This window comes from Eptatretus burgeri, chromosome 4 (assembly GCF_056783735.1).
Source record: "Eptatretus burgeri isolate ZD-2024b chromosome 4, Ebu_testis_v1, whole genome shotgun sequence".
In the NCBI taxonomy this organism is placed as follows: Eukaryota; Metazoa; Chordata; class Myxini; order Myxiniformes; family Myxinidae; genus Eptatretus; species Eptatretus burgeri.
Window position 1 is genome coordinate 56,386,035 of NC_140964.1, and position 13,843 is coordinate 56,399,877.

The 13,843-nt window shown below is 43.7% G+C and overlaps 1 protein-coding gene and 1 long non-coding RNA gene across 2 annotated transcripts in view; one reads left to right on the plus strand and one right to left on the minus strand.

Annotated features, from left to right (window-relative positions):
• The window catches only part of LOC147028097 (uncharacterized), a 31,194-nt gene extending 21,535 nt beyond the window's left edge, over positions 1-9,659 (plus strand). The window contains exons 2-3 of the long non-coding RNA XR_015057423.1: positions 4,484-4,534; positions 5,638-9,659. This is a non-coding gene — a long non-coding RNA (uncharacterized LOC147028097). The remainder of the gene's footprint in view (positions 1-4,483; positions 4,535-5,637) is intronic.
• Positions 9,660-10,676: 1,017 nt separating this feature from the next.
• The window catches only part of LOC147028098 (copine-4-like), a 105,831-nt gene continuing 102,664 nt past the window's right edge, over positions 10,677-13,843 (minus strand). Inside the window, exon 15 of the mRNA XM_085878128.1 lies at positions 10,677-13,200. Within this exon, the coding sequence (XP_085734254.1) occupies positions 13,084-13,200 (117 nt within the window). The 3' untranslated portion in view covers positions 10,677-13,083. The remainder of the gene's footprint in view (positions 13,201-13,843) is intronic.

The following is a 13,843-nucleotide window of genomic DNA, read 5'->3' on the forward strand; positions in this document are numbered from 1 at the left end:
GTTGAGTGGCCATCGTATTCCCCTGACCTTACTCCTCCAGACTTCTTCTTGTGGGGGTATCTCAAGGACAGGATCTATGAATACCCTTGGCCTCAGACTCTTGATCAGCTGAAGGAAAACATCCACCGAGAAATCCAGAACATTCCTCAGGAAACGTTTCCCAAAGTGATTGAGAACATGACAACGCGTTTGCAGGCAGTGATCAGACAACATGGAGCCGACGTCGAACATGTGGTCTAAAAGAAAACTATGATTCTATACTAAAATTTAAATTTTGGTGGCAATTTTGACATTGGTACAATAACTTCAACCTTTCAGCTTTCTATCCAGCCATCTATCTTTTTTTAAAATACGTTATGACCATCTTCTTTGCAGATTAAAATTTGTATTTTTTTGGGGGCACCCTGTATGTATATATATATATATATATATATATATATATATATATATATATATATATATATATATATATATATATATATATATATATCTCAATTATAACACCAAGCTTGCACACTAAAAACTCTGCTCGCCGTCACACGATCCATATGAAATTGCTGTGGCACTTAGCGGACATGCCGACAATGTTTGGGAAGTCTTGGCGTTCCATCGTACCACTTGCATTTTGCACAATGCGTATTTTTTGTCATTCCCCGTGTACGGTCTGTCGTCTGCTCCCAGCTATGTTGTACTGCTATCCCGTGCATGTGCACGGGTATCGCTAGTGTGTGTACACACACACACACACACACACACACACACACACACACACACACACACACACACACACACACACACACACACACACACACACACACGCTTGTCCAACAGTATGGTGCAGAAGTAGTGTTGTTCTGCACATACCTTTGAACTGCCTAGTTTGGGTTCAATTCCTGACCTGACTATATATTGTCAGATTTTCATGCTCTTTGCATCACAACATGCACCGTCCTCAGATGGATGTTCAGCTTCGTGTCCTGTCTGCTACATTATCTTGTGGATAGTAAAGGTGTCTAACTCGAACAGTCGGCGATCGAGTTATCACAGGCTCCTTGAAAAATAAGAGCTGAACATTACCTTGAGAAGAATGTCAGAGGCTCACGTGGCCAGCCAGTTTGTGAAAAAATTGGACCTAAAGCGTTCAACCTCGTGCTTTAAAGGAAACCCTGTATGGGCCAGCCCCACAATCAGGTGGGAATATTTGGAGCCACTAATGAAGGAGTCATGTGGTTGATGGATTCATCTCCTTACAGGGTGTTCAATATCCTTCATTTTCATTCACTAATCGATACATGTATTATAGTATTATAATAGGGCATTTTGAGGAACGTTTGTCCATTTTTTTGCTAAAAAAAACAAAGCGAGAGAGATGCAGATGGAATAACCTCAAGAAAGGGTTACAACCATATTAACGGTGTCATACTGTACATTGCATTCAGACAACTATTTTTATTTGATCATCACAGCATCATTAGGATATGAACAGGTCAAACCATCGTGCACCCAAATGCATACAAGCATGCAACAGTGACACGTACCAACATGTCAGTTTTTTTGAATCAGCCCTGGGTAAAGGTATGACAGTGACATAAAACAGACTGCTGGTTGTCAGAGAATGGCCGACTGGTCTTCACTGGACAAGGTGTTGTTTTTGCAATAATACTCGAAGAAAAACCACGAGATGGTTTCATAGAACAACAAGGGGGGGGGGACTCGGTGGGGACAGGATGACAATCTGACACCCATGGAGCTGCCATTCCAATAACCATATGGGAAGTCACTGTGCTGACCTTGCTCATCGGAAGTGCCAGAATCAGTGAGATGTGTGGTTATTAGCCCACTGAGCTATAATCCATTTGTTTTCCGCCCCCAGCTGTGTTTGTGTCCTGGCCGGGCTGGCAGATCCGCATAATTAGGACAAACGATAGTGGGCAGTCTGTTGAGCCGGTGGAGAGAAAATCCGACATTTTTCATCTTTTGTTCTTTAGTCTTCCTTGTGTTTTTCATTCTTTTGTTTATATATTTCTCACGGTGCGCAACAAGGTTTATTGATCGACAGACTGGTAACGAGCAGCTCTTCAACAAAATATATACTCAACCAGTTATATAATCCTTAACCTTTTTAAACACCAACTACTCGCTCCAATCAAGTCCATGAAGAAACTTGAAATAAATTAATCCGGGAAAGGATAATGGAAAAAAATAATTTCAAGAATCAATATTCATCCAATTCGTCCTCATAGTAGGAAAGATCCCTTGTCTATATCCCTCCCAGGTTTCTGCAAGGCTCTCATGATCCACCATCAACCCCCTTCTTGTTAAGTTCCCAAAATCCAAGCTCACGTATCACCTTCACTCATTTACTTCCTCTTTTCTCTCACCTGTGGAACCAACTTCCCCAGTCTGTTCAGTCCCATTCTTCCCTCCAGGGCTTCAAGACAGCTGCTCTCCACTTCATCAGGTCACCCCCCCCCCATCCATATTCATGATCTCTTTTCTTTGACCCCATTCCCATGCACTCCCTCTTCCAGATTATTGTGACTCTCCCTCACCTTTTCCATTTGTTAGTTATCAGTTGGTTTGTTCCTTTTCTGGTTCATCCCTGCTTTCCCCTTCCCCTTCTTGTGTGCAGCTTGTCTCCCCCAATGTGTCCTCTCCCTCCCCTTGATCTAATTATTATCACTCTCCCTTCCACTCTGCTGTTGGTATTTCTCCCTTTCCATTTTGTTCCCTTCCATCCTGCTCTGGCTCTTCCATGATCCTTGATCATATCTACAAAAATATATACATTGTTGGCTGAAAATTTCAGTTTAACAGATTTATTGATTTGACACCAGGCATGACCAGAGGGTGCAGAGGAAGTGAACTTGCTTTGGAGCTGTCGAGACTGGATTAAATTCCTGACCCGATTATAAACTGTTGGATTGCTGTTACGCAGCCAGGGGGTTTCGTCACGTTAAGCTGAGTGTTCGCTCTGCTTGCATTATTTGGTAGATGTTATTTAACGATCCCTCAGTGTCTTTTGCAAGGAGTGTTTAGCCTGAACAATTTACAAACTATTATTATTATTATTACTGGTGATATACATCCACAACCATCCTTGACCGTGTTGTGAAACACTGGCCGAGGCCCTCACTTGTTTTTTTTTTTTTCTTCCACCCTCACTTTTTCACATTTCTTCGCTCTAAAATTCGTTTTCTCTGCAACCGCTTGACACAAAACTTTCAACATCATAGCACCTTCCCATGGAGAATTTGTTTTACCAAAGTTACATGATGATTGGATGGAAAATGTGGCCGGCGTTCCAAAAAGTCTGTTTTCTGGGTTGGAGGTGTTTCACGTATCTGCATTAAGAAGTGTGCGTGCATGCATGCGCGCATAACTCCAAAACCATGAAACCTATCAGCCTGAAACTTTGCATGTGTACGAAGGGAACTCCAAGGAAGTGCAAGAGTGAAAATTGGGTGTTTGGGTTAATTAAAACACCCCTTTTGAAGATAATTAACGTAATTATTTAATTATCTTTTATCAGATGCATTATCGGCCACCTCACTCTCGATGGGGTCTGAAGGTGCATGCTGGGTTATTAATTCGCCATTGTGTTCCGCCTGCTCAACAATGTCTTGAGTTGGAACAGGCCGCAACGGTTTATTGATCAATGATAAAATGCTCAAAAAATTTTTTTTTTCACTTGCATCATTGAATGCCTCATCTACATACCTACGAATCGTCGTATACATCGCTCTTGTCAGTGTTATAGTTTTCAAATTTGGAGCTTGGAGCGATTTCATGCATTTATTTTCTGATGCGATTTTCCATGATCTACTCTCACGGACAAATTCAAGAATATACTTGAAATATAATTTGAGTTTTGAGGATCAGATGACATGGACTAAATAACTCAAAATCTGGAGTGAAATTTGAAAATGTTAAGAAATGGGCGATGTTTAGTTTTTTGCAGGTAAGTGCCATTACTAATTAGTTTGCTCTCGCTTGCTAAGCCAGCCGTTCCTTATCAACCATTTAATTCTAGTGCTTCCTTGAATGCTTTAGCAACTTGCCGAGCGCCCTACAATCAATAGCGGTACAGTTCTTGTCCCGATTGGGATGTACAGTTGGCAGTTGATACAAGGTAGAGGCACCTATACAGCACACATGGACGTGGTACATATGGGTAGATTTGGATCTGTAAAGGGACTCTCCATGAATGTGTGTGCATGTCTGCATGCTTGGTGATGGGAGCTGTGGTGGCAAAGTTTCATCCTCTATCGTACGGAGGTTTTAACTATTAACCTTAGCAGCGTATGAGGGATCACGTTTTCCTTTGTCCTTGTGACTGTTTCTAAAACAATTGGTTATTTTATGAGTTGGGTGTGCTTTACAAAGGCTATATTTTTCTCTTTGTTAGTTTTAAAGCAAAATATATTTGATAACTCCCAATTTCCGAGCCATTTACCATATTAATGTGTTTTCGAAATTACAGAAACAAATTTTCTTCCGCCCTTGACATGACGATTGGCAGCTGTTTATAAAGGTAAATGTTTCCGCACATCAACTTGAAACATCTGTAAAGCAACGTTGTTTTTGTAATTTGTTTTGTGAAATTCCCCCAAAACAAGGTTGAAAATTACTCAAGGTTTTTTGGGTTGTATACAGTATGCATTGTAATCGGTAATCACGTGGACTACAATCTGCCAATTCCTGAAGAATTGTCGATGTCAGCCGTGTGTGTGTGTGTGTGTGTGTGTGTGTGTGTGTGTGTGTGTGTGTGTGTGTGTGTGTGTGTGTGTGTGTGTGTGTGTGTGTGTGTGTGTGTGTGTGTGTGTGTGTGTGTGTGTGTGTGTGTGTGTGTGTGTGTGTGTGTGTGTGTGTGTGTGTGTGTTGTTCATAAAGCATAACATTTTCTGCCTGCTAATTCTTCTCTGTCTCTGTCTCCGGACATGTCTGGACAGCGTTTGTCTCCGGCCGTGTCCAGATGGTGTTTGTGTCCAGGCAATTTTTTTTATCTCTGGGTGGTGTTTGTCTCCAAACATGTCCGGGCGTTGCTCATCTCTGGGTGGTGTTTGTCTCCGAACGTGTCCGGGCGTTGCTTATCTCTGGATGGTGTTTGTCTCAAGACCTGCCCGGGCCGTATTTGTTCGTCTCTGGACGTGTCCAGGTGGTGTTTGTCTCCAGATGTGTCCGTGTTTGTCTGCGGACGGTGTTTGGCTCCGGACGTATCCAGGCAGTATTTATCTCCTGACTTGTCCGGGTGGTATTTATCTCTGGACGTGGCTGGGCGATGTTTATGTCTGGACGGGAGTTTGTCTTCTGATCTGTCCGGGCAGTGTTTGTCTCCATGCGGTATTTATAGTATGACCGGTAGCAAATAGATTTCAGACATTGTTTTGTTTTCATCTTCACTGTTATTCTATGCAGAATCATTTTGATGAGATTGTATGAATCGTAATGAACGCTTAACCGCACGTCTGCCTTCCCCTCCCCCACCCTTCCTCACTGTCCCTCCTCGCTCCCATACCCCTCCCTGCTCCATCCTCTCTTTTTTTCCCCTCCACCTCTTCACTCTCCCCCCTCTCTCTTCCCCATGCCTCTCTCTCCCTCTTTTTCTCCCCCTCCCCTCTTTTGTATTCCCATCAGTGAAGCAACAGGTGGTATTTGCTATTCAGGAATAAACGGCCTTGACGTCACTCCACACAGCCTCGGATGAATTATATGAGTTCCCTTACAAGGAACTTCAACACAGGGGGTCGTTTGGTCCATCAAAGCCTGTGCAATGTGAATGGCTACTTGCAGTTCCTGCCAATCTGCCTGAGTCGACTGCTCAACTCGCCGGCACTGAGGCAGCTCTCTGAGAATAGCCAAGGAGGTGTTGACTCGCAAGCATGTGACCAGATGAACCAATTGGAGCAGATGAAGAGCAGGAGACATAGCTCTGAATGGGATCTTCTCATCTTCCTGTGAGGCTGGAGTGCCCCAAGGAAGTGTCTTAGTCCCTGTCCTGTTCCTCATCTTCATCAATAATCTTTCCAAATCTCTGGAAAATCCTCCTTATCTTTTTGCAGATGACTCTACCATCTGCCATAGCATCCATCATTCTTCAGATAGGCAAGCAACAGTCTGTTCTATCTCTGCAGACTTTAATAAAATTAGGAACTAATTCAACACTTGAAATGTGTCTTTTAACCCTGACAAATCTCACATGCTCACTCTCTGAAAGTACCTTCTGGCATACCCTCCGATCTACTTACTTAACAAACCTCTTGAAGATGTTCAGTCCCTCAAAGTTTTGTTTGGGCATCATCATGAGCCTTCTCTTGGACAAAATACATATCTATATCCAAGTTGGTCTTTGAAGCCAGCCATTGACTTGGCATCCTCTATCATTACAAGACTTTCCTTTGCAAATTTGAACTATTATCAACTTACAGGGCATTCAACCACAACTCGGTGGACTACTACACTGTTGGCACTCTTGGCCTGCTGCTTCTGCCTCACACACCTTGCACTTCTTGATGCCTTGGCCACCAAGGCCCTCAAAATCTATGAAATCTCCCGCACTGAATCTCTGAGACTGTGTCTCACATCGTGCACAGGTTAATGGCCACTGTCTACTGCCACATCTTGTCTTGCACTCTCTGCCCTTTCCTGCCACATCCTTTCTCGTCTTGCACTCTCTGCCCTTTCTAGGCCGAGTCCCCCATCCCCCCTCCCCTACTTGGTTTCTGCAAGCCAAACACAGTTTGCCAGGAAAACACTTCTAGAAAAACTCCAAAATCCAGGCTCGGTGTTCACCTCCATTAATTTTATCATCTCTTCTCTCACCTGTAGAAGCAACTTCCTCAGTCTCTTCAATCTCATTCTTCCCACCAGGGCTTTCAAGATGCCTGTTCACCACCTCCATAGGTCATCCGCTCACCCTCCCCCCCACCCATCCATATTCATCTTTTCTTTACTCAATAACCTTCCCCAAACACACCCCTTTCTTTCCGGATTATTGTTTTCTCCATTCTCCTTTACCATCCTTTTTTTTGTACTAGTTCTGTTTCATCCCTATTTCCCTTCTTCTTCTTACTGTGTTTGAGCCTTTATTCAGCTTGTTCACACCCTGTCTCCTCACCCCTCTACTCGCTCTCTTTCTTACCCTCATCCATTCTTCCTCAAATTGTCCTTCTGTTGTATCTACCCTGCCTTTGGTGCGTTTTCCTGCTTTCTACTATGTTCTTTCTGTTCTATGGTGTTCTGTTCAGAGGTCTAGCTCTTCCACAAGTCTCGAGTTTGGATACAAAAAAGTTCACCCCCTCCTTGTGAAAATATCATGGTCTCGGTTGATTGCTCACCTCCATTCCTTTGTTTCTTTTTCTCCCCCCACTTGTGGAACCTTCCTGTTCAATCTCACTCTTCCCTCCAGTGATTCAAGATGGCAATGCTCTGCCATCTTAGATTGTGCTCCATCCATATTCATTCACCCGTTCTATCCTCATTCACCCAGCCTATCATGTGGTGGTCCATTCCCTAACTGTCAGTTCATTGCCTTCACACTCTACCAATACACTGCAAGTCACCTCATTCTTCCATGAGCTTAGTCATACGTATAAAAAAGCAAACGCATTACCTGCAGCGCATTGTCCTGTTTGTGGCTCATGCAAATTGCTTTGTTGAGCACCTGGGAGAATTACCTCTTGAAAACCACAAATCATGTGGCTTGCAACAGGCTGGCATCGCAAATACTGCTCGCGGCTGCTTCTAATGAAGCAACATGCAATGTTACATGTCAGAAAACTTCACCAAATCGAGGATATGGTGTAAAATTCGTCTTTTAAAACATACTCATCGAAAAGGAAACCAAAAACCTGCACCTATTGCCTACTATATATAATTATATCGCCTATTATATAATTATATTATATCGCCTATGATATAATTGCCTATTATATCGTAGCTGAGATTAAAAAAAAAACAATTTTTTTTAATTTCATGGATCATTATTCAACCTTTACGCCTGGTGTTGGTTTCATGGCTAGATTAGTGGGCTTGGGATCCAAGGATCCTGTATCCTGTGTTCAAATCCTGCTTGGCTGTTGAATTAATACCCGGTGGGGTTGACTCAGACTGGCATCCTTCTGAGGTTGGCAAAATGAGTACCAGCTTGTTGGATCCTGTGTCAGAGTGGTGACCCGTCCAGGTTTGTGCCCAATAGCTCACGAGACTGCTTAGGCAGCACTAATGCTCTCCACAGTGTATGGACCCAATGGATGGATTCAGCCTTTACAGCTTCACAAAAGACAGACAGCTCTATATTGTTACAGCTGTGGAAATTCGCAATACACCATAAAGGGTCCTCAGGTGAGATATATCGATAAGTTCATGTGTAGTTCGTCCACACCTGTTGTTTAGGGGGAATATGTGTGATTCATCCGGGCTGCGACGCTTTGTGTTAGCCATTTTTCTTTCTCTTTCGTTATTTTGGACCATTAAGCCGCCAACAACTCAAACACCACCACCTTCACCTCTTTACCTCCACAACTCCATCCTGCAAACATCGCTTCACCGCCATTCCCAAACGACGCCCGCCAACAACCAAACCACCACAGCAAACCCCCCACCACCTTTGCCTTTCTCCTTCCACAACCATCAACCACACCACCAGTCAACACCAAACGTTGTGCTGTCCAGGGCCCGTTTGGTAATTGATGCCGAGCCACGGGTACAAATGGGTGCCTTTTTAGGAGAGGAAAACGGATCAGGAAGGCTTCACGCCCCTTTTTGCCCGACCAATGGCTGAACGTCGGGTGGCATGGCCCCGCCTCCAAGCGCGTTTTGATCCGCGAATCTGCATACAGGCTCCTCCCCCGGTCTATAAAAGACGCGAGCACGACGCAGCTCATGTGTGTATCCAGGAAGGAGTGTGAAGAAACGTGTCCAGAAAGGTGTCCAGCTCGTGGGTGCAGAAAGTGGCGCCGGTCGGAAGTCGTGAAGTCTGAGGCGTGTGTTTGCGGGGATCAGACGGCGAAGGAGACGGAGTTCGGAGTGGAGGTCGAGGGACAAGTCGCGGAGTGGAGCAGGGACGCAGAGGAGGGCTCAGGGGTGAGAGTTCGCCGGAGTCAGGTGCGGTCCCAGGACCTCACTAGCGGGACGGAGCGTCCGCCATTCCCCTCTCCCGACCCCGAGCATCAACAATCCCCCCCGCCCATCCGCGCTGAGATAGCGCCGGTAACCCCGTCCGTTCCCCAACCCAACCGTGGTGCCTGCGCGACGCACGCCTGGAGGAGCCCACCGACCATACCAGGGGCACGGAGTCAAGCGCGTTACGCGGACATTGCGCAAGCCCGCCATCGCGCCACGAGGGTGCGGGTAAGACCCCTTCGGTCTCGTGGACCTGGCCGATCACCCAGGTCACACGTTCAATTGGTCCACGGACCTGTCTGCCTCCTTGCCTGTGAGGGTGGCTTGTGTTTTCTTTGCTTTTTGTGTAAATGTATGTGTGGCACCAGTCTTGTAAGTAAACCTGTATAAGTATGCCGCAAATAATTGCCTTTTATTCGGTTGTAGGTCTGCGTTACTTTTATTGTTTTAACTGTTATATGTGCATTTTTGTATGGCTGTAAATACGTGCTTGCCTTGTGTGTGTGTGTGTGAAATAAAAGTGCTTGCTTGTTGAACTGTTTTCCCGTTTCGTTGCGTCCTTTCCTCCGTTGAAAGTTCCATCTTGCATCACGTAAGGGATTGGTAGTGGGTGTCGACACCCAATAAATAATCTGAACCGTCGAGGTCAACGATAACTCCGCTCGGTTATCCCTGCAGCACGGAACGAGCCGCTTAAGCGGTTCGTGTCCGAAGTCAACCTGCGGCGAGGTACAATCGCCCGGTCGACCACTCGCGCAGGTACTTCGGGAGGTCGAATTTGGTGAACAACCCTATCCTGCGTGGGTGGGCAATTGGCACGATCGTGGTGAGGTTAAACCCCCACCCGTGACTGGCTCCTGGCGGTAGTTCCAGGAGGGTCACGACTGAATTGACCGTTCCGGTGGGCGACGCGTCAAGATTCGAGTTAGTGGCCGATCGCACGCCGGGCGGGCGGAAATTCGTAACAATATGAACATTCCAAGTTTTTGCAAAGTATTTATTTGTTGGCAAATACAAATCTGTGTTTTTCATTGAAATGATTAAGAAACAGTATAATGGGTGGAAGAACGCATGCAGTCAACTCGAAAAGCAAGCAAGAGCTTCTTCGATAAAATAATCAGAACAAAAGTTGGTGTTAAAGTCTATATATGAACCAGCACACACATTCTCATTGATTGATACATCCGATTACTGTTATTATACAAGGCACAGAGATGCAAGTGTTACGTATAAAATTTTCAAACTCCACGATGGAGAATCCATTCCATCTCTTTTTCAGGCTAATATGACCGTTTTCCATTTCCCAATTCCCAATTGTTCTGAGCATGAAATTCATCCATCATGTAAAATAACTAATTCTGCAGATAATTACAGTTTATGTGAAAATAATTCATAAAATGTGTTTTTGTTTACAAAATCTGCTTCAGCATTGAAGTCATCCAGTGCAAAAGAGAATCTCATGAATGACAGTCCTGAAATAATGCAAAAATTGGCAGAAAGAGATTGAGGGTGTGGAGGGTGGAGTGATTGGTGATCGTGGTGGTTTGGGGGGGGGGGGATAGAAGGACGGGTGGAGAAGGGAGCGTGCACTTTTGGCACTCGCACAATAAATTACAAACGAATTAGAGGCCCGCACTCTTTACAGAGCTTCAGGCTATATCATTGTCGAGAAACGTTTGTAGGCTCGAACACAATCCCGGACCGGACGGGTCACCACTCCGACGCAGGATGTTCGACTAAAAATAATAGAAATTTGGAATTTGTTCAGGGGGCTGGCGATAACTCGCCGATTCTTCACAAAAGAGATTGTGTGGTCCTTAACGTCCACCAACAACAAGTGCTGGCAGACGGGTCTTCCTCTGGATGGACACATCGTTCTGCCTGTGTTACAACAGTTTATAGCTGTGCCAACATTCGACCACAGGCTAGAGATCTCAAAGACCAACGCACACACCTCCATACTGCCACCCCCCCCCCCCCCATCACAGGAAATTTGTAAATGATGGTCAACACAATATTTGATGCACCATTTCTCAGACTGATGAAAATGTTCACAAACGGGCTCGGAAAGTAGTTTATAAAATGCGATACAATTCACCCACAACAACCATATAGGAGTTGGAAAGTACATTTCTGCATCTGTAACAAGTGATATGCTCATGTATTTCCTATAAATGTACAAACATTACAGGCTTCCATGCTTAATATACATAAATATACGCGTCGTAAATTATCAATGACTTCATGATGAATGCTCAACAGTCGTGCTTACGTCGTATATATAAATTGTGCATGATTGTGCTGGCAGTGCTCTGTTAAAATCGATTTTTAAAAAGTTTTGCCATAATCCGCAAACACCTTACTGTGTTTGGTGTAACGTTTGAGAAAATAAACAAAAGCATAACACTTTAATCTAAAAAAAAATTTTTTTTTTAAATAATCCCCACCGCATGCAATTTGAAACAGAACAAACTGTCACATCTTAAAAACGCACTTTTTATATCAATAATCAAAGATCGATTTCAACCTGCATGAACATGAGAACTTTCAAACACTCGTTTTAAAATGCACACAATATATTGTATAATCGGACCTGCCGAACTTTTCCATATTTGCTTTTCTCTTTGAGACACAAAAAGGATTTTCCTTGTTTTTTTCCTTGGCACACTTGTGTTTGCTGCCACGATAAAGCCGAGCTACTGATGATAACATTCATGTGCTATGCCGTATGTTCACGATCAAATAATGTCAGACAAGTATGAGTTCAATAGACTACCTTGCTGGCTCTCCTTTGCACTTTAAAGTGATGTGATGGGATCGTGGTGACAATTTCTACCTGCAGTAACAGTTACAGCACTTCAGATGTCACGTCACGTCTTAGTTTGGATCTTGTTGAAATCGAGTGACTGTTTAAGAATCAAGTCCGAGGCTTGACGTGTATGGAGTTTTGGGATGACGATTTCATCTGCTGCGTCATATCGTATATGCCTCAGTTGTTTTTGAGCCTGTTTTGATGGCTACAATGCCTACCTGTTGTGCTCCTGGATGTCTTGTCCTTCTCGCAGCTTTGAGCAGGCGTGGACAGGATTGCGGTTCGAAATGAGAAGCTAAACTAGTCCACCTGCCCGCACAAAGTGCAAGAATTTGGGAAGAGAGCTTTGAGATCAAGTTGTAGGAATGAGAGCGAAAAGGATGATGCATTCCCTACAAGTTTGCCACACAGGCCCGATTTCACAGCCAGGGCATCATCAGTCGGTCAGGAGAGAGGGGATCGCAGTGAAGTATGTGCATATTGATCTAATTATCGGCCTTTAAAAAACCCACTTTAAACCAATCGTGCACAGTTTTCAATTGTGCAGGTTGATTAGAAGAACAAGCCAAAAAGTAATGTCATGGTTGCATTTAAAAAAAAAAAAAAAAATTTTCAGCAAGCAATTACACATGCAGAAGTGCACCTTCCAGGGAATGCTCAAAACCAAGTGATATTAAAACAATTTGTATCCAGAATATCGTAACCCTTTAAAATGTCCTATCGTGTAAATTGGTCATTCATTTCGTTTGATAAGCTGGCTTTTTTTTTTTTCTTCCTCATTATTTCTAATTTTAGGTACAGTTTTTTTTCTTATTGCCATTATTTATTTTTAAATAAACATTTGTATTTTAAAAAGAGTAGGCCATTGTGTGCCAATACCTTGGCCAAATTCCAGCATTGGAAGTCTGCTGGAATGACGATAACAAACCAGAATATTCATTCCTTTACAAAGAAAATACTTACGTATCTACCGGTACTCTCCCGTCAAAGGATTGCAACTGATCAAATCGGATTCAGATTTGGAATGCTAATAATACTCGAGTCGCATGCGTGTGTGCGTGCGTGCATGCATGCATGTATGTGTGTGTGCATCATTTCACTTAAAAAGAACAGTTTCTGTCACAGTTATTAATTTTCAAAATGGGACCTCAGTGCTCAAAGTCTGACAAAAGGGACTTTGGAGAGATTTCATTTGTGCTAAAATATTCCACCACCTGTTTTGGTACTTCAGCCAAAACACACTTGGCCAGGGCATCAGGTGTCGCCTGAACAGAGTGGGGGCGGGGGGGGGGGAGAAAAAAGGAAGTAAATGTTTCATTGGTTTGATGTTTCCAAGAAGCAGTATGTATAGGCATGCTGAAATAAGAGCATATTAAGGCTCATTTGTACAACCTACATACTCCCCCATGCAGCACCCACACTGCAACTTCTTGTTTGCAATCTGGTTATATTCAGGTACCCAAACAGGTAATAAGGAAACAGAGGAGAAACAAAGGACCACACTCCTCAAGTCCCTTGATGCAGTGTCGAGAAAGCTTTAATGATGAATATTCGTCCAACGAACTACTCACGATCCTGAGGAGATGATTTTGAAAGCACTCGAATAATTTGAACTTCCTTATTGCTATATTTAATTGCCACCGTTTTGCTTTTGTACCAAAAAGATTTTATAAATTAGTAATATAGCAAACATCAGGGTGAGGCAGGTGAAGGGGCAAAGCTGCTTCTGACCACTCAAATAACTGCAGAGATCATAGAACACATTACCCCATGCTGTCTTGAGAAACAAGGACATGGGAGGGGTCTACGAGCGGAAAAATTGATTGGGCATAATGACGTAAAATGCTGGAATGTTTCGTCCAAGTACTGTGAAATGGAAGGTTTTTGAAAGTGTCAAAAAGGTTATTT